General features: G+C 31.7%; 2 protein-coding genes across 2 annotated transcripts; both read right to left on the reverse strand.

The window, feature by feature from the left end:
- Window positions 1–2,438: 2,438 nt before the first annotated feature.
- Window positions 2,439–6,308, reverse strand: LOC132615195 (receptor-like cytoplasmic kinase 176). The gene is made up of 6 exons (XM_060329761.1): window positions 6,030–6,308; window positions 4,489–4,790; window positions 3,985–4,120; window positions 3,576–3,718; window positions 3,361–3,484; window positions 2,439–3,180 (listed from the first exon to the last, which is right to left on the reverse strand). The coding sequence occupies exons 1-6, from the start codon at window positions 6,079–6,081 to the stop codon at window positions 2,774–2,776; spliced, it is 1,164 nt and encodes a 387-aa protein (XP_060185744.1). The 5' UTR covers window positions 6,082–6,308; the 3' UTR covers window positions 2,439–2,773.
- A 14,036-nt stretch (window positions 6,309–20,344) lies between these two features.
- LOC132614384 (triosephosphate isomerase, cytosolic) lies at window positions 20,345–25,253 on the reverse strand. The gene is made up of 9 exons (XM_060328832.1): window positions 25,098–25,253; window positions 24,018–24,093; window positions 23,198–23,321; window positions 22,829–22,913; window positions 22,578–22,710; window positions 21,950–22,044; window positions 21,388–21,466; window positions 20,787–20,869; window positions 20,345–20,641 (listed from the first exon to the last, which is right to left on the reverse strand). The coding sequence occupies exons 1-9, from the start codon at window positions 25,134–25,136 to the stop codon at window positions 20,591–20,593; spliced, it is 765 nt and encodes a 254-aa protein (XP_060184815.1). The 5' UTR covers window positions 25,137–25,253; the 3' UTR covers window positions 20,345–20,590.
- Between the last annotated feature and the right edge of the window lie 307 nt (window positions 25,254–25,560).

Below are 25,560 nucleotides of genomic sequence, written 5' to 3' on the forward strand. Positions count from 1 at the left end.
CTATATACTTATATATATATACTATATATACTATATATACTTATATATATGTACTATATACTATATATACTTAATATATATACTATATATATTTATATACTATATATACTTATATACTATATATACTTATATATGTGTATAACTTAATATATATACTATATATACTATATATACTTATATATATGTACTATATACTATATATACTTACTTATATACTTTAGTTTTTTTTTTTTTTTTTAATTTTTTACCGGTTTAACCGGTCCGGTTCCGATTTTACCGATTTAACCGGTTTCGGTTTCCAAAATATTGAAACCGGACCGGTAAACCATTAAACGGTTAACCGGAACCGGTTAACCGGTTCTACCGGTTCCGTTTCTGATTTAACCGGTCCGGTTACCGGTTAAAACCGGTAAGGCCAAACCGGTTACCACCTTTACTTTTAATTAATTGAATAAATCTGATCTATTGGATCATTAGGAGAACACATGTCAAGGCTGTAAGGGGTAGTACGGAGGGATCTTGACGGGAGTGGAGCCAACTCCAGAAATATTTATCTATAACTAGACGATGAAAGCCCGTGCTAGCACGGGTCACACAAAAAATAGTATCATAATTTTTTTAGTCTATCTAAAAAAGAATGATATATATTTTTATGTTTAGAAATCATATAACTTGAAACTTTTCTTTTTACCTTTAATGAAATGATTTAAATCCACATAAATATCTATGACTTATTTTATACCACAAGTTTTAAAGATCTTTCCTTTCTTTTTTAAGCTTTGTGCCTAGTCAAAGTATATTACATAAATTAGGACAGAGAGAGTACCTTTTAGTAATATAATTATGGAATTTTTATTATAGAAAGTATTATAATTCAATTAATTAAAAATATTAATAAATTATTTTACTTAGTCCGTTTCTCCCATATATGACTTTCCTAGTTGGTTCTCCAATTGAAAGATTTGAAATACACCTTCTCCTATCGAGTTTCATGTCATCATCTCTTTTTACTCAACAACACTGCAAAACGCTTTCATGTGTTAGCATCTGTTGTAGTTTTAAATTTTTAAGTATAGACCAACTTCATCATTTTATTTCATCTTCTTGATGTTATTCCTCATTATTTGTGCAAGACGTATGTGTCTAAAATTAGTGCATTTTTATCCTTACCCAGAGGTATAAGTTTTAAATCTTTTGGTTTTATGACTTCTTTAGCGGTTTTGTATTCAATTTAAATTGTTATTTCTTTTTTCCTGAATTTCTCTTCTTTAAATTTTCTCTAAGCGTACCCTTACCATTTTCTGAATTTATTATCATTATTTAAATGTCCTTTTTTTTTTTGCAATTATCTCCTACTTATTCACGTGGACCCCACTTAACTTTTTTTTAAAACAATTATCTCTTAATTCTTCAATAGACCCTATTTTAATTAATTATATTAGAAGAGTGGGTGGTTGACACCAAACCCACTCTTCTAACATAGTGATGTAAGGTTAGAATCGATGACCTGCGCCTTCCACGTACATTGTTAAAACTTTGTTCTCCAAAGGAAAATAAAAACGGCTTAAAATGGACAGGATCCACGTTATCTTGCATTTGGTTTTTGCATAGGTCTCTTCTTAATACTTGGATTCTTATCACCATTTGTATGTGATACAATATGATTACACATTGACTTAAAATATTTGTTTGACTTGTATATTATATAGGTCAGTTGTTGAAATATATTGAACTATACTGGACGGTTTTGGATTCTAAAACTTGGTAAACTCGTAGCATGAAAAGATGCTGCCAAACAAAATTATGACAACTAATGTAACAGACATATTCTGCTAATATTCCAAAGGAAAGTTTTAGTAATGTGATATTACCAAATGTTGGCATATTCAGTGTATTTAGCTTAACAATATTCAAATTCTCTTACCAGTAAGATCCTAGGATTTTCCCTCAAAAGTGTGCACAATCATAAAAACTTGCTAATTTATCATTGTTAAGTCATAAATTAAGATAAGAATGTGTATTAATAAATTATGATTTTAGTGATAAGAATGTATATTGACACACATATCTTGTATTCATTGGGTTAGTGTAAATACTGGATGGAGTAAGTTTGTAGTAGACGAAACCACTCTAAAACCATGGCCATCCATAGCTGATAGCTTATGGAGGAACTTATTGAGAACTTACATACATCCGGTGTTTCCGCTAATTGCTGAATGTGTAACATGCTTCTTCACATACATTTTATCACTAAACTATGGTTTACAATGTACACTTTCACCTCAATTTATCAATCAAACATGACCACTTATGTGTTTGACGTAAACACCGGACGCGAAAAAGCTTTTAACCTTCTTCATTTCATTGGTTTTGATCCTGCAAAACGAGGGCCAGAATATAGAGAGAAATATCCTATTTACATGACGTGAACATAATCATGTTTCTCCATTTAAATTCTATCTCAGGCATGTATAAAATTCTCAAAAAAAGTAGTACAAATATGTTAAAAGTCCCTTTTTTCACTTCTTTGGCTCTCAAAAGCTCAAAAGGCTATATACAACAAAAGGCTATTTAGCATAGATGTATGAAGACAACATCAATGGTAAATTTCTAGCTAGATCAAAATAAGAACTGTAGACTGCTAAGATGATTGGTACAAATTTACAACATATTTCGTAGTTACCGAGATTCAGTCTACCTAGCAAGATGTCTCGTCATTTTCTCTCATTTCAGGTAGTATATTGGTTAAAGCTGTTGTCGTTCATTTCTCGATTCAAGTAACAAGCTGGGGAGAAGCAGTTGGCCTCGGAGAAGAAGTTTTTCTTCGAGGATGCTTCCTTTGCGTCGTTTCGCGTTTGAGACTTCCTGATTCGTTTAAGTTCTGAAGTTGCTCCAATGCCTTTACGACTTCGGGTATTTTGGGCCTGAATTTGGGTTCTAATGCCAGGCATTTGACTGCAAGAAGTGCTGCTTTCAGTGCTCCTTCCACTGGGTACTGACCTTCTATACGATGATCCATAACACGGAGGACTTTTCGTTTACTAGCCAGGAAAGGCTTAGCCCATTCAATTAGATTATGTTCCCCATGCGGACGGTTTTTGTCCACCACTCGACGGCCTGTCAGCATTTCTAGAAGAACAACCCCAAAACTGTATATGTCACTTCGGGCAGTTAGATGGCCTACACAGGTGAGATGACAATCAGAAAATGAAGAAATTTTTTACTGTCACAGGAACAGACCACTTCTAAACCACAACATTGCACGGGAAAAGGCTAATGAGTTAGATAACCTAAATTAATAGTAACAAGCTGGGGAGAATATTAATAGTAATAAGCTAAATTAACGAGAGGATGTATTACCTGTGGCCATATATTCAGGAGCAGCATAACCATAGGTACCCATTACTCTAGTAGATACATGGCTTTGACCGTCTATTGGCCCATCCTTTGCCAATCCAAAATCAGAAAGCTTTGCATTGTAATTCTGCCAATTCATGGCATGGACAGATCGTAAGACGATAAAATAAACATTATTAAACTTCTAGCAGACTAAATTTCATAGTTGTTTTACTTACAGCATCAAGCAAAATGTTAGATGACTTGAAATCCCGATATATAACTTTAGCTTCCGGGCTGTGGAGATAAGCCAGTCCCTTGGCTGCCTCAAGAGCAACCTTCATTCGGAGATTCCATGATAGCGGCTGGAAATAAGTACTCCCTGTTCAAGATGTTGTACCAAAGGTTAAGTCATGACATTATATGAATGAGATATTGGATCCTCAAATCATATGCAGATTCAAGATTTGAAGTTTATGGATTCCTATAACAATTTCAAGTTTGTATACAATAATAACCGAGCCCACAGTAAAAATTATAGATATTTAGTAAATTTCTTAATACATATATAAGGTGTAGAAGAAATCTATTGGGTTCCCGTGAATCCACATAAATACGGAATTATGGTTTTAGGCAAGCTGTACTCACTTCTGAATAAATGATTTTCCAAACTTCCTCTAGCCATGAACTCATACACCAGAAGCCTGTGTTCATCTTCTAAGCAATATCCGATCAACTTCACGAGATTAGGATGAGATAGCTGACCCAAGTAAGTGATTTCCGCCTGTAGTTGAAGTTGACCGAGAAAACAATTAATCAACTAATCAAGATCAAGAATTACAGGAAACATGATCTGCTAATCACATTACGGCTAAATGATCTATCTTCAACAATTCCGACATGTCTTTCATACAATGATCATTGAAAATCTTAAGGGCTTGCTTCATTTTCGCCCGTCGGCCTAAATTAATTACAGGCGCTAGGCAAAATATACAAACTGTATATACTGATTATGTATATTGAGTATGAATACACTGATTGTATGCATAAATATACATAACTTATCCATTTTCCAGCTATTTTGCAAATTAGATCATCGAAAGGCATTGGACTGTAATTATCTCAAATCTTTAAAGGGAAGAGTTTATATACCAGCCATTCTTTGTGACCTTGAAATCCCTCTTGGTTCAATCTCTTTACAGCTATGACCAATCCAGTTCCTGGCCTTGCAGCTTTAAACGTATGCTCGTCTATCCAACCCTTAAAAACGCAACCAAACCCGCCTTCTCCCAACACACTATCAGGTCGGAAGTTCCTCGTGGCTACTCGGAGTTCATTGAAACTAAAGCTTTTCAGATTCGACGATTCCAGGATTTCACTCTGACTTCGAGGAGTTAACGGAGCTGATGAATACGAAAGCCGCCTACTACTCAACTCTGTTCCGTCATTTGCTCCTGTGGAAACAAATGGTTACTTACCTCCAATAATATCACGGCATTAATGAAATTAAATAAAACTTAGAAGTTCTCCATCATTTTCAACTTTCTTTGCACTGAGGTTCAGGGTCTTGAACATAGAGGCAGACCTACAATTTTAAGTTTATCGGTTCTGGATTGTAGAAAAGGCAGCTTACTGGAGGATAAATTATTTTTACAAATTAAGTAGATTTTTAACACAAATAGGCCAAAGCTACTGAATTTTGCCGAACACACATAAGTATAGTTTCCAAAACATTGAATTATGATAGCAGCCTAAGAAAATTGTTTTACTATTCTCATAACAATTTGGAGAAATATTTTTTAGTACATAAAAATTACCTCCGTACAGATCAGCAAAATCCAGATATAACCCAAAATAGTTCCCATAAATTTTATACTAATTTCTTCAAATTGATCCTATAAAAACTAGAGACCATGGTTTCTTTTTTTCTTTTTAATCAAAAAATGGAAAGAAAATCCAAGTTGAATTATAGCTAGATAACTTTAAAACAGAACCCAAAATTTTCCATAAATAGTACACACAGAAAACCTACCTTTTTAGCTTCATTATGTCAGCTAACAAATCTCAGCTAATAGAAAAAACTTGTTATGATAATTGTTTTAGTATTCTCATTACAATTTGGAGAAATATTTTTTTAGTACATTAAAATTGCCTCCATAAAGATCAACAAAATCCAGTAAATTTTACACTAATTTCTTCAAATTGATCCTATAAAAAATAGAGACAATGTTTTTCTTTTTAATCAGAAAAATGGAAAGAAATCCAAGTTGATTTATAGCTAGATAACTTTAAAACAGAAACCATAAAATTTTCCATTAATAGTACAGACAAAAAATCTACCTTTTTCAGTTTCATTGACTTTGTGAACATATTTCAGCTAATTAAATGTACTGGATAGAACAGAAGAACTGGATAAAACAAGAAAATGTTACAATAAGCTTTACACAAATTTCTTCCAATTGATCCTATAAAAACTAGAGACCATGATTACCTTTTAATCTAAAAGGAAAGAATATCCAAGTTGATTTACAGCTAGATAACTTTAAAAGAGAACCCATAATATTCCATAAATAGTAGTACACACACAAAATTGTACCTTTTCTAGTTTCATTAAGTCTGCTAGCATGTCTTAGCTTATAAAAATAACTTGATTGACAAACATTAATTTACCAGAAAAGGAAAAATTAATTTACCTGCATGAAGAGGACTCTCAGCTTTAATTCTAACACTGATACAAGAACCCATTAAATTAGAGAACACAAAAGCTTCAATCTTTTTTCCTCTTGGAAAGAAACTAAAAGGGTGACTCAACAAAATAAATGAACAGCAATTGATTTGATTGTTGAGTTTACATATATAAACTCAAAAGGGAAACTTTAAGAAAGCTAAAATAGAGCTAAGTGTGAACAAAAAGAAATGTAGTTTATATGTGTTGAAAAAATATTGGTGTACTTTGTTGGGTGGGTTTCACGAGATTCTCTTTCTACACTTGCAAAGGCCAAAACCTACAAAAGGGTACTTTGACCTTTCTTCTTGTCTGAGTCAATTTTTTTTTTTTCCTTGAAAATTGTTTTTTCATAACAAATATTGTCCCTTATAGTTTGAGATATGTAAAACTATAGTGCCTTAAGGGGTCGTTTGGTTTAAGGACTCATTAGTCCCGGGATTATAATTCCGGGACTAATTTATCCCGTCTATTGGGATTATTTTATACCATCTAAAAGATGGTATAAAATAATCCCAGTATAAGTGAGTTAAGAAGGTATAAGTTGGGTTATGTCAGCACTAATTTTTATACCATGTTTGGTATAAGGTATAAATTTATACCTTATACCAAACATGGTATAAAAATTAGTGCTGGCATAACCCAACTTATACCTTAAACCAAACGACCCCTAAGTATATTGTTGATCAGTTTTGGATCTATATTTACCGAACTCTACCAGCTTTGAATTCATTGTCCTTGTGTCGAGAGTCTACCAGAAATAGTTTCTTTACCTGCCAAAGTGAAGTTTGCGTACACTCTATTCTCCCCAAACCGCACTTTGTGGGATTATACTGGATATTGTTGTTGTTGTAAGAAAAAACAAGATTTACTCTATTTATCTCAATTTATATGATAATTTTTGTTATCGAGAGTCAAATTAAGTAATTTTCAAAACTAAATTGGATTAGATCAACTCAATATTTTAAAAAATAAAGTTCACGTATTCAAAATCTATAGGTAAAGTACTACAAATTGCAATTCTTCTCAAGTCACTATGATAACAAAAAATATTTTAAAATATGATCAAAGTTCACATAGTTCGAATCTCGAAAAGCAAAAGTGTCACATAAATTGGAGCACAGGGAATAACTACAAGCAACAAGAAATTTATGTCAAGTATCAAAAATCTCATAATAACATTTACACCAGACATCTAAAATAGACAAAGGTAATAACACTACACCTCAAAAAACTACACCAAACTCTATAAATAGAATAAATAGCAAAAATTGCATCTCTAAATATGAGTTCACACCAATTTCATTTTTTCACGGTTTATGTTTATTAAATATTTAATTTATGCTAAAATGCCTATTTTTGAAAAACTTAAAAGCTCAAAACTACTCAAAAATATATTCAAAGACTATTTTAAAATTATTTCTAATTATGAAGGACCATTTTTGCTATTTTCTCTCGTAAATACATACAAGAAAAGAGAGAAAAGGTAATGTAATATTTCCTCCGTCCCAATTTATGCTTATACTACTTGACTTGGTATAAAATTTAAGAAAAAAATACTTTTTAAAATTATGATCTAAAATAAATCTCAAATATTTTGTGTAAGATTTTGATGTTAAGTTGATTTTTTTTCAATTATAAAAATGTAACATTCTTTCTAACAAATTAAAAAAAAAATGCGTCACAATTAATTAAATTGTTAATGGGGTGTGGGGACCAGCTTAGCTTTTTATCTAGAGGTTTAGATGCTAAAGCCTATCTTTTTCAGCGTGGAGCCTTCTTTATTTTTTGGCTGCTGGTTGGCTGTGGCCAACTTGCAGAAGAAGACAAACGTGTGCATTTACTGCACCCAATTTCCTCCTTTGGATCAACATCAACAACTTTCAAATTAATCTGATGATAAAAACAGTTTCTAGAAATGTTTATACGTGGCCATTTGAGGCGTAAAAGTTGGGTCGAAAATAGCATCTGAAGTTTTTTTTTTTTTTTCTCCTCTTGTTTGACTTAGCATCTGAAGTTAAGTTAGAAAGAGTATATACATTTAGTTTGGAAAAAAAAAAAAAGTTTATGAGTGGAAGGAGTTTCACTTGAAAATCAGTTAAAATTAATTTTCCAAACTTAAGGACTTAGAAATTCAAAAAATCATCATCAACAACAACAATATACTCACTATAATTCCATAATTGGGGTTTGAGGAGGATAAAGTATACGCATACCTTACCACTACTTTTAGGAGGTAGAGAAATTGTTTTTGATAGACCATCGTCTCAAGATAAAGCAAAAATAAAGTCAAAAAAGGAGAAGAAACAATACGCTAAGCAAATAACAAAAAAACAGTATATAGTAACGAAACATTCAAAAAAATCAATCAATTTATAAATAAATAGTATTTTTAAAATTGAAAAAATGAAAAATAAATGTGGACAAACGGCTCCATAATTTCATTCGATTAAGCATTTTTCATTCTTTTTAAGTATAATATTAGTTTGAGATGAATTTAAACAGGATAATCTATTTCTGTGAGTTCATATTAATCGACTCACTTAAATTCGTAACTAAGGTTTAATTATTATTTTTTGCTCATTTAGGCATTCAAAGACTAAACTTCACTCGCTAATAATCATTGTTGCGGTGGATAAACTTACAAAGAGAAAAGTGTTATTATCAATTGGTTTTTCGTCTTGAGAAGAGTTTTTTGGGTCGGACAAAGATTAGACCTCGAGTGTAAAGGCAGAAGGGAGTTTGACTTCAAGAAAACACTTGTCGAGTAAGAATGAAAAGTCGGTTTTAGTGATTTAATGGTAATGATAAAAGGATTTTGTCTCAATGAATAAAAGTGGAGTACTATCGAAATGACATCCTGATCTTCTCTAATAACTCACATCAATACGGAAGTTTGGCATCTAAAATTTACTGGTTGATAATCAGTGTTGTGCTCGATAAACTTTACAAGAGATAACATGTTACTCCGACTTAAAAAAATTATCTTTTTTTGACTCGATATAAAATTTTAAAAATAAAGAGATATTTTTGAAATGTGTAATTCAAAAAAAGTTTTAAATATTTGTGTGGCTGTAAATTATCCATAAAGTTAAATTGTTTCTAAATATAAAAAGGGGACAATCTTTTTGGGACATACTAAAAAAGAAAGGAGGATAATCTTTTTGGAACAGAGAGAGTATTTACTGAGACGTTCTTTATTTTCAGAGCTCAAATTCAAAACTCTGAATTAAATGCAATGGGAGCTGAATTATTTAGCTATATCATACTCCCTTTGTTTTAATTTGTTTGAACTTATTTCTTTTTTAGTCCGTGCCAAAATGAATGACCTCTTTCCTAATTTGGAAATAAATTCACTTTATGAATGATTTACAGCCACACAAATTTTCAAAACTTATTGTGAACCACAAATTTTAAAAGTCTACTCTTTTCTTAACTGTCGTGCCCAGTCAAATAGATTTATATAAATTGAAATGGAGGGAGAATTAGATATTACATTTATGTAAAAAATTATGCAGGATGTGTGTAAGCTGCTTAAAGTCAATTGGTTGCAAGAAAGGTAGCACCATTAATTATAGTATTTCACTCCATGTTTACATGTGGTGGTTGGGGTTGTGTGTTGCCTGTTCATAAAGAAAGGAGGAGCAGACACCGCATATTTTTTTAACATACTTAAGACTTGACATAAGGGCGTCGTAATAAATGACGTTAAATAATGAGAAAAGTCATCATCTAACCTCTGAACTTGGCACGAAAATTCACTTCAATAATTAAATTTAAGTTGTATTTATATATCCCTCCTTAACAACTTTCATCTTAATTAAATACAACCCCAAATGCTAATGTGGCAAAAAAAGTGGACCCGCTCATATTATATATATATATATATATATATATATATATTATAAATTAAAAAATAAGATAAAAATTATTACAATTAAAAATAAAATAAAAATAAAAAACCATCTTCTTCACAATCCCCCTCTCACTCCACAGCCCCACCCACCATCTTCTTCCCACTCTACAGCCCCACCCACCATATTTTTCACAACCCCCCTCCCCCCACACGCCACAACCCCGCCCCCACCTTCTTCTTCTTCACCCCACAGCCTCGCCCTCACCACCTTCTTCTTCTTCACCCCGCAGCCCCGCCCCCACCATCTTCCTCCTTCTTCTTCTTCACAAATCTTTCTTTCTGTTTGTATTCTCATCATTCTTTTCTTTTCATTTTCACCATTTTTTGGTTTCTTGATTTTGATTTTGATTTTCTTTCAAAAATAAAGTTATGGAATAATGGTCATGGAAGAAATGAGTTTGCTAATAATAATACTAATAATGGCCAACAATAACAACCAAAACAACCAATTTGGATGAATTTAAGTGTAAATGGGACTAATTTGAGAAGGAGTTGGATGGAATTTGTTGGGGGAGATGATGGTGGTGGTTGTGGGTGTGGGTTAAAGATGGTGGTGGTGACTTTTTTTTTCTTTTAAGGGCAGTTCGTCCAAACTAATAATGGCCAACAATAACAACCAAAACAATCAATTTGGATGAATTTGAGTATAAGTGGAACTAATTTGAGAAGGAATTGGATGAAATTTGGTGGGGAGATGATGGTGGTGGTGGTGGGTGTGGATTAAAGATGAAGGTGATGATTTTTTTTTTTGAAGGACAGTTCATCCAATTTGAACTGATAATAATAATGATTTTTTTGCGGCGGTGGCGGTTGTGGCGGTAGCAGCGGCGTAGTGGTTGCTAAAAGTAGAGTGAGGATGAGGAGAAAGAAGAAGAAAGAGAAAAGGGAGAAGAAGAAGAAGAAGAAGAAGAAGAAGAAGAAGAAAGAGAAAGAGAAAGAGAAAAAATAATTAAAAAAAAATAAAAAAATGAAGTGTTGGTAATTTTGACATGACAACGATGTGGTAATGATGTGGCATTGATGTGGCAATGAAGTGGCACGAGTGTAATACACCTCACATTATGAGAGTGGTATTATCTTTTTAAGGTGGAAAATAATTGAAATGAAAGTTGTTAAGGAAGGTATATAAATACAACTTAAATTTAGCTGCTAAAGTGAATTTTCATGTCAAGTTCAGGGATTAAATGATATCTTTCCTCTTAAATAATATAAGTTAAAATTTATTCTCAGCACCCTTTGGCCTTTCCAACAACCCAACCACCTCATTCTTTTATTTTCAAGTATACTAATAAAAACAAATTCCTCATGCATTTCAACAAATCAAGAAAATTAATTACATTTTATAATTTTATTTTTCATTAAGTAATCAGTTTCAATCTTATTAATTAGATCTCTAAAATATAGGTAATAAAGGGTAATGTACTAAAATAAATACTTAAGTGTGTTTGGTACAATGAAAAATATTTTCTGAAAAAATAAGAAATTTTCTTATTTATTTTTTATTGTTTAGTTAGTAAGCAGATAATATTTTCAAAAATATTTGTACATAATCTGTTAAAATATTATGAGAGTGGGGCACGAAGTACGATGGTGATGTGGTGGGGGTGGGGGTGGTGGGGTTGAGCGAGAATAGGATGGAAGAAAATAATTTGTTCTCCCTACTTTACTAGGAAGTTATCTTCATCATTTTTAAGGAATGTGTTTTTTTAGAAAAACACCTTTCAAAAGTCTCAATCAATCAAAAATAAAAAATATTTTACAAAGAGTATTTCCTTCGTACCAAAAGCACCTTACATAATGATTTTTTAAGGAAATATGATCATACACACATTCGCAAGTAATCTGTTAAAATATTATGAGAGGGGCACGAAGTATGATGGTGATGTGGTGGGGGTGGGCGTGGTTCTGGGGTTGAGCGAGAATAGGATGGAAGAAGATAATTTGTTCTCCCATAACTTCGTCATTTTTAAGGAATGTGTTTTCTTAAAAACACATCTTTCAAAAGTCTTAATCAATCAAAAATAAAAAATATTTTACAAAGAGTATTTTTTTCCTTCATACCAAACGCACCCTTACATAATGATTTTTTAAGGAAATATGATCATACACACATTCGCAAGTTGATAATGACATATGTATCATCCACGTAGAAACGCAAATTTTTTACTCCCTTTTTTGGCATTTTTAATTAGCGCCGTGAATCTAAGAGCAAGTATGGTTACATGTATAACTAAGCAAATAAATAAGGAGCCTTTTATTTCACAAAGTAAAACTTTTTTATGGGATTTCGAATTAATCAAACAGAGAACTGAATATCATATACTAAAAAATCAAAAAAAAAAAAAAAAAAGGTCTAAATGACAACCTAAGAAGATTTTCCTCATCATAGATGTAAAACATCAGTCAATTAGGGGCAGATCTAAAAGTTTGGTTACAGTTCACGTGAACTCAGTAATTTTTGCATATAACTTATTAAGAAATTTATAAAATACCTGTAAATGTTTGATAGTGAACATAGTTATATCATAATATTATATTGAAATTGATATAAAAACTACTTATAATTTTTAAATTTTAGATATGCCTCCGTAATCAATGGTACCTTCATACTGTTTCTTTTCTTTCTTACTCTTGTCTCTTTATATTCTACTACTTCTATAAGTGTCCATGTGCATGAATTTTTGGAAAGGCCAATGTGAAATCGTACAACCAGTCAAACGACATAACCAAACTGAACTGGCAAGAAAGAAATTGGAAAATTCACTCCCAATGTGCCAAACTAAAGACAACGGAAGTTCAAATAATTAACTCATGGGACTTACAAAGTCTCCAAACAAACATAATATATTTTCTAAGCTTGGAGGGTCTTTTTGGTTTGCAATCAAGTAATCTCGAAATTACAATAAAAATAAATTAGAGAGGAAGTTAGAATTTTAACTTTATGAATTTTGAATTTTACAACAATAACTTCAAGTGTTTAATAATTGAATTCTGAATTTACTGTGTACATATTTAGTTTATACATAAACTGTTTGAACAAAACTTACTGATTATGGTCGAACCAATAATCGAGCTTCCATCTCCCCCCCTCCCCCCAAAACCCCATTAAGAATTGTAATACGAGAATTAAATAATAACGAAATTATTTAGTAGATACAATTAAAATAATAACGAAATTATCTAGTCTTATTGGTAGATGATTTGATTCATTTGACTAAAAATTAAACATAAAGAAGTAAATATGTGTTTAATTTAAACTAGATGAACTTGGATGGATTTTTATATTAAATTTTAACCTTGGTTTCTTTAAAGACTTCAGGAGAAAAGCTTGGAAAAGGGCAATTGCATCATTTTATTATTTTAACCCGGAGTTAATTTCACTTGGAGTATGGTATAAAAATAATATCACAATTATAATATAAACAACCCTAAATTACTAATCTCGAAATGAAAAATTCTAAATCTTAAGTTTATATTGAAATTTTGAAATTAGAATCCTATCCTACCAAAAAACGAACCCCTTGTAAATTGATGTAACAAGTTCCATATATGGTTAGTACTTCTTCACAATCAGTGGCGGAGTTAGGATTTTCATCTAGGGGTTCAAAAATTATAAAAGGTAAATACACGAAGAAGTCAGAGGGTTCAACATCTACTATATATACATAATAAAATAATTTTAACTTTAAAAATACACTGCAATTTTTCACCAAGAGAGTTTGAATGAACCACCCCCGGAGCCAATGTGGCTCCGCCCCCGTTCACAATATATGAGTTGACCCTAGCAATCTCTTTATGTCATTCACAGGCCAATGAACAATTAGATTCGTCATGTGAACAATCTACACTCCAATCAAACTATATATATTTAAAAATATTCTTATTTTATTCGGTTTTCAATCTAGAAAAATGATTTCTTGACTCTATCCTATTGGCAGCCTGGAGATGACATTTTCTTTTTGTCTGTTTGTTGTAATTATACTCTATTTTATTGGAAGAACTAATTTAAGCCTCTAGAAATAATTTATTATAGCAGCTCCAAAAGCAACTTAATATGAGGAAAAGAATTGTAAGCGTCCACATTGCAATTTGCAGCATACCAGAATGTTCTTCAACCATAATCTAATTCTACTTTTGTTTTTTAATTAATGGTAGAATATTAAATACCAGATTAAAAGCTAGCTGCAATTCAATATCTAAATTAAATATTTTTCAAACATAATAGAATTCATTAATTCGTGGTTTGGAGAAACTGATGGAGATATCACTCTAAGTACTGTAGCATCATCATGACGAATTTTACAAGAAGTATGTTAAAATAATTTGCCAAATGAGAATTCAACTACCAGTATTGAAAGAAAGCAAAATCTTTGGAACTTCTGGTTTTTGTAAAGAAATGGATTTTAAGTACTCTAATTCAATCTCAAAAAATTAGAGCACGAGAATAATTGTCCAAGATCATATAAGGAGACCATAACACATTTCCTCACTCAATACGGGACCTGGACTTTACTCCCGCACACGTTCTGGACAACTAGAGCGTGACTAACACAATACTGAACCCAACATTGAGAAACACAACTCATCAGTGATCGATGAGTTGTTGCTCCAGTACCATGTGAAAAATGGACCTTGGTCTAATCAACCCCAAAAGCTACTTCGTAAAGAAAGAATTTTTCAAAACTATACATATAAGGAGAAAACACATTCCCTCAATCAATGTAAATCGTAACCGTCATAAACAATGTCATGGAATCCCTTTGCCTAGAGGTTCATGCTATTTAGGCTAAAATGATATATTGAAAATTAAATTATATTCAAGTATAGAAAGATGTTATTATCTTTTTAAAATTGACAAATAAAAAAATAGTATCATATATTTTCACTTAATTCTTGTCGTTCTAGTAACCATTTGAGAGGATGACATGCTTGTGAAGGAAAATGAAGTCAACTAACATGTGAAATTACAACACCTTTGTCGTACAACAAAATGCAACATTATTAAATATCAGTGTCAAATGACTTGGAAGTAGTCTCACGTTCCTTGTTTTTGAGGAATCAATCAATCAACTTCCCAAGATATTGGAAATCTTCACTTTCAGACTAGCATTCAATTCATTCATTGAACATATAATTTGGGTTGGATATCTATGTTCTATCAATATATAGACAATTTGCACAATAGCCATCACGTGTTTACGAAGATTGAATCCCATTCTCCAGCTTCTCCAATAAAACAAGAGGGGAAAAAGACCTATCTTCACATACAACTAAAGTCTTTGCGTCCAAACAAGAGGGGAAAAAGACCTATCTTCACATACAACTAAAGTCTTCGCGTCCATAAACTCTAGTTTTCGAAACAAGGATAAAATGAATTAACTAGTGATTGCTTAGTTGCTTAGACTCAAATCACAAATTTTAAAAAAACAGTACATTCAATTTACCCATTGAACATATTAATATTGGCTTATATCTATTGACAGAACATATTAATGTTGGGTTGTATATTTGTATCAATAGACATATTAATGTTGGCTTATACCTATCTTCACATACAACTAAAGTCTTTGCGTCCAAACAAGAGGGGAAAAAGACCTATCTTCACATACAACTAAAGTCTTCGCGTCCATAAACTCTAGTTTTCGAAACAAGGATAAAATGAATTAACTAGTGATTGCTTAGTTGCTTAGACTCAAATCACAAATTTAAAAAAACCAGTACATTCAATTTACCCATTGAACATATTAATGTTGGCTTATATCTATTGACAGAACATATTAATGTTGGGTTGTATATTTGTATCAGTAGACAATTTGCACAAGAAGTGCCATCACGTGTTTACCAAGATTGATGAATTTCATTCTCCAATTTCTACACTAAAAAGCAGACGAGAAAAAGGCCTATCGTCACGTTCAACTAAAGTTTCCGCGTCCATAAACTATAGTTTAACATGCAAAGATTAAAAGATTTACTCATAAATTTAGAGTAACTAGTTAGACCGTCACAAATTTAAAGTATGAAACCAGATTTCTAGAAGCAAAACCAAGACCCTGTAGGAAAATGTTTTGGTCAAGATCGTCGGATCCTAAAATATGTTCAGTAGAGGAAAATATTTTTCAAAAGATATACATTAAATATTATTAACAACATTAACAAATATAAGTGTGTTTTTATGAAACTTTTGTGTACTAAACAATAGGGGTGTTCATGATTCGGTTTGGATCGGTTATTGATTAAAATCATAACCAAATCAATTTAGTCGGTTTTTAAATGTCTAAAACCATAACCAAATCAAATAAAATAATAACCACCGGTTTGGTTATTGTCGGTTTGGTTCGGTTTGGTTGGATTTTTCGGTTTATGACTAGCAGCCATGAGACTTATCAGTAAACATTAAAAAGTTGAAAAAGACATGTCTTTTTTTTTGTTCAAACGATATCTTTTATTTATAGTTTAAGGTGGAACATACATCGTAGAAACATTTTCACTATTACTGATAGTGTCGTACTCAAGTTACCCAAAGTTCCTAAACTATTACATATAAAGCTAAAACTAACTAAGTAGTGGCTACACCATTTTTGTCATCTTAATATACATACCTGGAAATAAAGTAGAGCATAGGAGCTTTTAGTTGTTGTTACAAACATACATATTAATAAACATAAAAACTACCTAAAATTAAAATGAAAATATATGAAATAAAAAAACTTTGTGTAATGATCCCAAACTTTGGGGCAGTACTTGCATTTTGCCCTCAATTCTCCCATTTAATTAAAAAAAACTTTCTGTAATGATCCCAAACTTCAGATGTTTTTCTATCATTATCCCCAAGGCTAGGGTCTCGACTACAAGGAATTGTTCTTTTCTGCTTTTTAGGAGGATTATTCACGAAAGAAATATGAGGACATTACCATGTGCTTGAGTTGCAGCAAATGTTGATGTTACCGAAGTATCTTCTATAGGAACCTCCAAATCTACAACCTCTATCTTTTTCATATGAAAAATATTAGAACTTTAGGACCCATTCAGACAAGAAAAAAAGAAAGGTATAAATTCGAAAAAAGAAGAAGAAACAACCTAAAATCAAATGGCTAACAAAGAAAGGCTAAAAATTTAAGTTAAAGACATTAGACTCTAACGTGAGCTTCTGTTAGTAGGTTTACACTTAACACTTAAAGAGTTAAAAGACTTAAAGACATGGGCTTGAACATATTCTTAAAAACACGGGCCTTAAACAATCATGTAAAATAAGTAGACCAGAAATCAAATTGATGATTAAAAGGTATAAAATATTTATAATTATTTATGAAAAACTAATATTATACATATAAATAATTATAAAATTTATGTATATAATTTATCGGTTCGGTTCGGTTATTTATTCGGTTATTTTTTAATATAACCATAACCAAACCAAATATTATCGGTTTTTAAAATTTAAAACCAAACCAAACCAAACCAAATCAAATGTCGATTTTTTTATTCAGTTGGGTTAAATTTTCGGTTTGGTTTTGGTTTTAACCAAAACCGTGAACAGCCCTACTAAACAATGTCTGAACATTAGTTGAATCAAAGAGCAAATAATGTTAAGTAAGAAGATAAACATTTCTACTATATTAGAAGCACCGGTTGGTGCTTCTTTCGTCGTCCGTGTGTGGAACCCCCCCCCCCCACCAACATTAAAAAAAAAAATTTGGACCCCATATTTTAAACAGGTCCTAAAAAAAATTGTGAGCACATATTCAACAACATCCAGTATTAAAAAAAATTGTAAAAAAAAATTGTGGGCCCCATATTAAACAACATCCAGTATTAAAAAAAAAGTGGAACCCACCACATCCAAACTCACGGGAAAAAAATGGACCCCATATTAACAAAATTAAGCAATATTAAAAAAAAAAAGTGAATCCCATATTTTGGGCCCCATATTAAACAGGCCCTAAAATAAATTATGGGCCCCATATTAAACAACATCCAGTATTAAAAAAAAAAGTGGAACCCACCACATCCAAACTCACGGGAAAAAAAAGTGGACCCCATATTAACAAAATCAAGCAATATTGAAAAAAAAAAGTGAATCTCATATTTAAAAAACAAACAATGTTAAAAAAAATGTGGGCCCCATATTAAACACGATGCGTATTCATAGCAAACACTAATATAATAAAGTTTTAAATACGAAGCACAAACTACAATGTTATTGTAATCGTGTTTTGAACATAGTATCCCATATTGACAAAATCAAGCAATATATAAAAAAAAATGAATCCCATATTAAAAAAATAAACAATGTCAAAAAAAAAGTGCAGACTTTGTATTCTTAGCAAACACTAATATAATAAAGTTTTAGATACGGAGCACAAATTACAATGTTATATCAATCATGTTTTGAACATAGTATATATATAAAAAAAATAAAAATTGGGCCTCATATTAAACAGGCCCATAAAAAAAAACAAAATTGTAAAAAAAAAAATTGTGGGCCCCATATATATTGACCCCATATTAAACAACATCAAGCAATATATATAAAAAAAAAGTGAAACCCACCATCTCCAAACTCACGGTAAAAAAAGTGGACCCCATATTAAAAAAATCAAGCAATATCAAAAAAAAAATGAACCCCATATTCAAAAAAAATAATGTCAAAAAAGACTATGTATTCATAGTAAACACTAATATAATAAAGTTTTAGATAAGGAGTACAAACTATAATGTTATATTAATCGTGTTTTGAACATAGTATATATATATATATATGCATAAAAATAATGCAAATTAATAATGTAAAAAAAAAAGTGTACCCCATATTAAAAAATCAAACAATATTCATGTAATTTCCAAAGTATCTCATTAAGTCAATAATGATGGATTCATTACCGCGTGCGTATCAATCCATTAGTGGGAGCAAATGAAATTATTGTAAAGTAACATACTTAAAATACTTATATATTAAAATAAGATAGAATTTAATTACTTTTTCATTTTTTCCTTACTCTAATAAATGTGAAAATAATTATGGGCCCCATATTAAACACCATGCGTATTTGTAGCAAACACTAATATAATAAAGTTTTAAATATGGAGCACAAACTACAATGTTATATTAATCGTGTTTTGAACATAGTATCCCATATTGACAAAATCAAGCAATATATATAAAAAAATAAAAAAAAGTGAATCCCATATTAAAAAAATAAACAATGTCAAAAAAAAAAGTGCAGACTTTGTATTATTAGCAAACACTAATATAATAATGTTTTAGATACGGAGCACAAATTACAATGTTATATCAATCGTGTTTTGAACATAGTATATATATATATATATATATATATATATATATACATAAAAATAATGCAAACTAATAATGTCCAAAAGGGTGAGCCCCATACTAAACGACACCAAGCAATATAAAAAATAAAAAAAATAAAAAAAAAACTATATAAAGCATGAATTTAGACCCGTGCTTCATCGTCCTTTGTCCCTTTAAAAAAAAAGGAAGAAAAAAAAGTGGAACTGATCACATCCAAACTCACTGGAAAAAAAAGTGAACCCCATATTAACAGAATCAAGCAATATTAAAAAAAAATGTGAATCCCATATTAATAAAACAAACAATGTTAAAAAACAAATGCTTAGAAAATTAAACAATTAAATCAATAATGATGGACTCTTTAGAATAAGAAAAAAATCAATTTCTACTTTGTTTCGTTTTAAACATGTAAAATTAATTTAATAATTTGAATTAGAATTACCTAAATCAAAATTTGATAAAAAATAATAAGTATTTTACACCGTTAAATTAATCGAATTAAAATTGAAAGTATCAACTGATGCTTAAATATTGCTATTGTTTTATCTCAAAGAGAGGAAAATTATTTCTTTTTAAACAAGTCTTCTCTTTTAAAAAATATTAATAAATTTTCGTAGCAAATACGAATAAAATAAAATTCTAGATACGGAACACAAACTACAATGTTATATTAATCGTATTTTGAACATAATATATATATATATAATCATTATCTAAACACAACTACATATACATAGATATATACTATAATTCGAAGTGTTGAGCCCGTGCTGCCATCTAGTAATTGAAAGACCACCCCCCCCCCCCCCCCCCTTTAATGAAGTTGTTTTTCTCGCACTTTTTCCTGATAACCAAACACCAGAAAATGATTTGGTCGCACCAAATACACCAAAATTAAACTACTCCTAATTATTAACTTCCAAAAAATAATAGCTTAATAAGATTAAGAAGCCAAAAGAACTCTCAACAAATAGATCACCAATCACAAAATATCCACCAAAAGAAAATACTAATCATAGGCTAAGGCCTCAACGTTAAAAAGTCTGCAACGTTACCGGACAAAGCGAGCTGTATTTCAAAAAACCATCCTGATGAGATGCACACACTATTAATTTTATTAAACAATTTTGTTGCAGCCAAAAAAGGTAGGGCAGTGCAATGTACGTCATTTTTATTGTACATGTAATGTAAATTTCAAACTGCAACAAAGAGTACACAAGACGTTGACTTGATACAAGTCTACTGCATTGGAAGTCCTAGATCAAAAACTGCAAAATTCCAATCGCGTACAAAGACCTCAGGCACTTTTCTTCACCTCAGCAGCCTTGATGATGTCAATGAATTCCGGCTATAAAATACAGAAAAAGGAAAACGTTAATAATAAGTTGCATCATATTGTTGTATTCTCTAAAACAGCTCTTTTATCAACCATTATTCAGTGATTATTAAGCCAAGAATAGGCAGAAGAAAGCAACTCCAGAGTTTTCACATACCTTCAAAGAAGCTCCACCTACAAGAAAACCGTCAATATCTGGTTGTCCAGCCAACTCCTTGCAGTTTGCACCGTTTACAGATCCTGCAAGAGCATAATGAGCATTCAGTTAGTAGGAGCAAATGGGAAAACAACAATCCTGTTTATAAAGTGGAATAAGGAGGAAATAAAGGACACACTGAAACATGCAGGACGAGTTTTGCAGGTGACTAGATGACTATTTAGCCATTTTGCAGCCAAGTTATGGTAACAAAATCACGTATTTGACGATGCACCAAATAGCTTATGTCTGCTTCATTAAGATTATGTCCAATAGTAGACTATCATTATAAAATTCTGACTATAAGCTTGCAATCATTACTGTCAAACATGTACAAGAATTATTTCCTTGAGAAGCCAGTATAATGTGTCCAGCAATATATGGAGTTAATCTTATTTTTTATTTTTTTAAACTGAAAATGGATTTAATCTTATCTTCCACAAATGTGTGGAATCTCAGGAAGAAATTCTCAAGATATTATTGCTGATGCATGGGTGACAAATGAACAGAGAGAAGCAGCAAATGATTAGAATAAAATGGATAGCACTCATAGGAACATTACCTCCATAGATGATCCTGGTTGAGGCAGCCACTTCAGCACTAACATTTGCTTGAAGCCATTTCCTCAATTCAGCATGTACCTGGAATGCAGAAAACAGCCTTAAAACAAAATTGCTAAAAGTCGTACCAAATTAATGTTCCGGGGTGCATTCATTATCTACATCAATGTGGTTATATCATGAAACCACAACCAACATAATTTATGAACTGCAAAGACACTAGGAGAAACTAGCAATCTATCTCGAAAGTATTACTCAATAGGTTGACAACTTGACATAGAAGTAAAGAACATTTAGATAGTTGTTTAACAGAATGACTCCCCCATCCATTTCCCACCAGCAAAAGATCCCAGGACAAAGCCTAGAAAGAACATGAAAGTGAGATCTTTGTAATCTAGTGTTAAAAACAATTGGAAAAAGAAAGAACATGGGAAATATCAACTGATGAGATCAATATACAAACATTGATACTAACGTCCAAATCTAGTTTTTCTTTTCTTTTTTTTCATTACAGACCAAAAGGAACTACTGGGTAAATTAAACAAGCTGGTCAAATCAACTTACTTCCTGGGCTTGTGCGGGGCTTGCAACCTTTCCAGTCCCAATAGCCCAAACAGGCTCATAAGCTATGACCACCTTTGACCAATCTGTCACTTTGTCTGCAGTGAAATGAGGTGAAAACAGTTACGAAGGAATAAAAAATCTACTGCTAGTTCCTCTTCCAAATAATAACTCTCACTGTTTCATTTTATGTGACAGCATTCAAGTGGCACAGTGTTCAAGATGTTAACTGGACTCATCAGAGGCGGAGCACGAATTTTAAGTTTCTGAGTTCCTATAACGACCTAAAGTTAATATACAATAATAACTAGGTCCACAATCAAATACTTATAAATATTTAATGGATATCTATATATATATATATATATTATGCTTCTATTGAGCCGAGGGTCTCTCGGAAACAGCCATCCTACCTTGGTAGGAGTAAGGTCTGCGTACATTATACCCTCCCCAGACCCCAAGATGTGGGATTTCACTGGGCTGTTGTTGTTGTTGTATATATATATATATATATATATATATATATATATATATAGGGTCTTAAGCAAAAGCTAGTGGATGGAGCACTCATCAACATAATATCTCGAGTCACATTCTAGCTAGAAAACAATAATCCATTTGATAGCTCTACCTGCAATAGCCTTTGTTTGTGCTGCAACAACATCTATGGTAGATCCTGATTCTCTTTGCTCAAGAGTCTCCCCAACACATGCAATTACCTTTAAACCTTGAGAAATAGCATATGCTACTTTGTCTCCAACAAACTGCAATCAATGGTTAACAAGTTACAGAAATAATAAATATAATCCTCTTTCAGCTCAGTGATTAATAACTACATTGAGGATATAACAGAAATCAGCAGCTTTATATGAAATAGCTTACCTCATTTGATTCACCTAGAATGGCTCTCCTTTCAGAGTGACCCAAAATGACCCAAGGAATGCTCAGATTTACAAGCATCTCAGCACTGCACAGAGAATAGCAAACAGCTTAGAATAAATTACGGTCCTCAAATTCTACAGACTAGACCCTCTCAACTATGCACGAGACTGCACAAGGATAGCGTAAAACATCCATGGTCAAAATATAAAGCCAAGACTTGCAGCTTGAAGAAACAATACATGAAACTAGACCACAATAATTTCCTAACTCTCACCTCTTTCCTCAAAGTGCAGGCCTCAAACACTAAGCAGCTAGATATAACGTCTTTCCATAAGTACAACATGGTACACAAAAAGAATAGTAACATACCTAACTTCACCGGTGAAAGCACCCCCTTTCTTAACCCAACAATTTTGGGCAGCAACATGAAAGTCAGGTCGAAGCTCATTCTTGACCAGAGGAAGAAATACAAATGGAGGGCTCACAACCACCTCTGCAAAAGGAGAGAGTTGCTAAATGTGTTAAGCAACACTAAGACCTTATCCAAACACATTTATAGCCCAAATAAAAGCAAGTGAAGAACTTGAAGGACAATTCAACTACATTGTTATCACTCGACTGTTTAAACATATTCCTAATTCTGTCCAAGTCCAGTTTATGCGAACGTGAGAGCAACAATATACTGGCAAATGATTATATAATCCAGAAAGACAGAATTTTTTTCCATCAAATAAATAGTGATTGAGACTTCATTTTAGGAGACAACATTTAAAAAGCTTTATGCAATATGCTCCACCAACTATTCCCATAAAAGATGGGATAAGTAAAACATGATACTTTGTTCCTTCATTCGATTAACTAATCAGAAGAGATGACTAAATATATCTTTAGAGTTGATGCTGATCAAGTTGTCTCCCCTACTTGTGGGATTACACTGGGTATGTTGTTGCTAATCAAGTTGTCTGTCTGATATATATGATGTCTAGAATATCGGATACCTTCAAATTTTATACTAGCTTTTATGTAGATATCATTTACATAAAACGTCTTGGTAAGTTACAACCAAAAATACAAATATATTACATTTGTTTGTCTTATGGGCTTAGTGGAGTAGATACGGGCATCTTAAAATGATACTCCAAATATTTCGATCAACACTTAAAAATTAATTACACCGAAAAATACTTACCAACAACATCTTGTGATGGAACTTGAGCGGCATTGAGTGTTGATACTATCTTCTTGACCTCTTCACTGGTTCCATTCTGCATTGTATTTTTGTTATTAGAGCTAAATCATCTATCAATTACAAAATATTATAGAGGCTTCTATCAAGCAAAGCTCGATTACAGGTGGATCTGGCCTCGTGAACCATAAAATAGTTGAAAAAGTTTTCATAAGATATGGAGTATATTTTAAATTAATAAATTTTAGATCCATTTCTAAGTTTGAGTAGTACATAACACATATATGAATCAGTAAAAACTAAACAACTAATCTTCTAACCTGTGACCAGAAAATTATACTACATATATAGGCATATATTACTTTTTTTTTTATGACATTGGAACCCGCAGCCCCTACCCTTCGCGTGCGCACACGGTAAACCCAGCTCCTGTGCAATAGCTCGCAAACCACACAGGAGAGATAACCCGCACTAGGCAAGCCCCGTGCGAGCACGACCCAGAAGGCAAACTTGAGACCTCCATTATGAAAGCCCCGTGCTCAACCAACTGAGCCACCCTTGCAGGTCATATATTACTTTTTATATACTTATATATTAAATCTTAAACAACCTTAGCGAAAAATCTGACTTTGACACTCGTGGTGCCCTTTCAATTTTTTTTTTTTTTTTTTGTTGTGTGTGTTCTTATCAATAATAGTTTATCAATAAGAACACACACAAAAAGTTGTAAGTTATTAAATATATCCATTGTTATCTTAAAATATTAATCTAATTATAATTTAGCTTCACAAATCGGATACTTTTAAATAATCGGATCCAATTTCATATAGATCAATTAACTACTCCACTAAACAGTAAAAGACAATTACATAGCAAAAAATGATTCAGATCCAAAATAATAAAAAGATTAAACTTATTTTCAGTCAAAATACACATAACAACATAAGATCGAGATCCAAATCGCTAATATAACAATTTTCATCAGATCGTAGGCCAAAAAAAATTGTAGTACTAGCGATTCAGATTTTAAAATTGAATGATCGATTATTAAAATTGAAGAAAAGTTAGATTTTAAAAGCTTACGCATTTCCAGTTACCACCAACGAAGAAAGTTCTGCCCATTTTTTTTGATTTGATAATTGCACGGCAAGAAATGAGATCTACAAGTTGTTTGTGTGATTGTGGTAATGAGATGATGAGTGAGACTGTATTTATATACTATGCGGATTTGATAGCCTCGATGTTGTCACTCACGGGAGTGTAATTGTAATGACTAAACTACCCCTGTTCTGATACACCAAAAAAGGATGAAAGAATTTTTTTAATATAAATATTGATGTCACTATAAATATTTATTTCGAGAGTAACATAAAAGGCTTAAAGTTAATTTGATCAATGTGTATAAGTTAATTTGATCAATGTGTATATTATGCACTCATTTTTTTTTAGTAAATATGAAGTATATTTATTTGTTTCGTGTAAAAATTGGATACAAGAATTGTTTTTTGGCTATGAGAGGATGATATTGTACGATACGATGGACAAT

The sequence above is a fragment of the Lycium barbarum genome, chromosome 10, assembly GCF_019175385.1.
Source record: "Lycium barbarum isolate Lr01 chromosome 10, ASM1917538v2, whole genome shotgun sequence".
Classification (NCBI taxonomy): Eukaryota; Viridiplantae; Streptophyta; class Magnoliopsida; order Solanales; family Solanaceae; genus Lycium; species Lycium barbarum.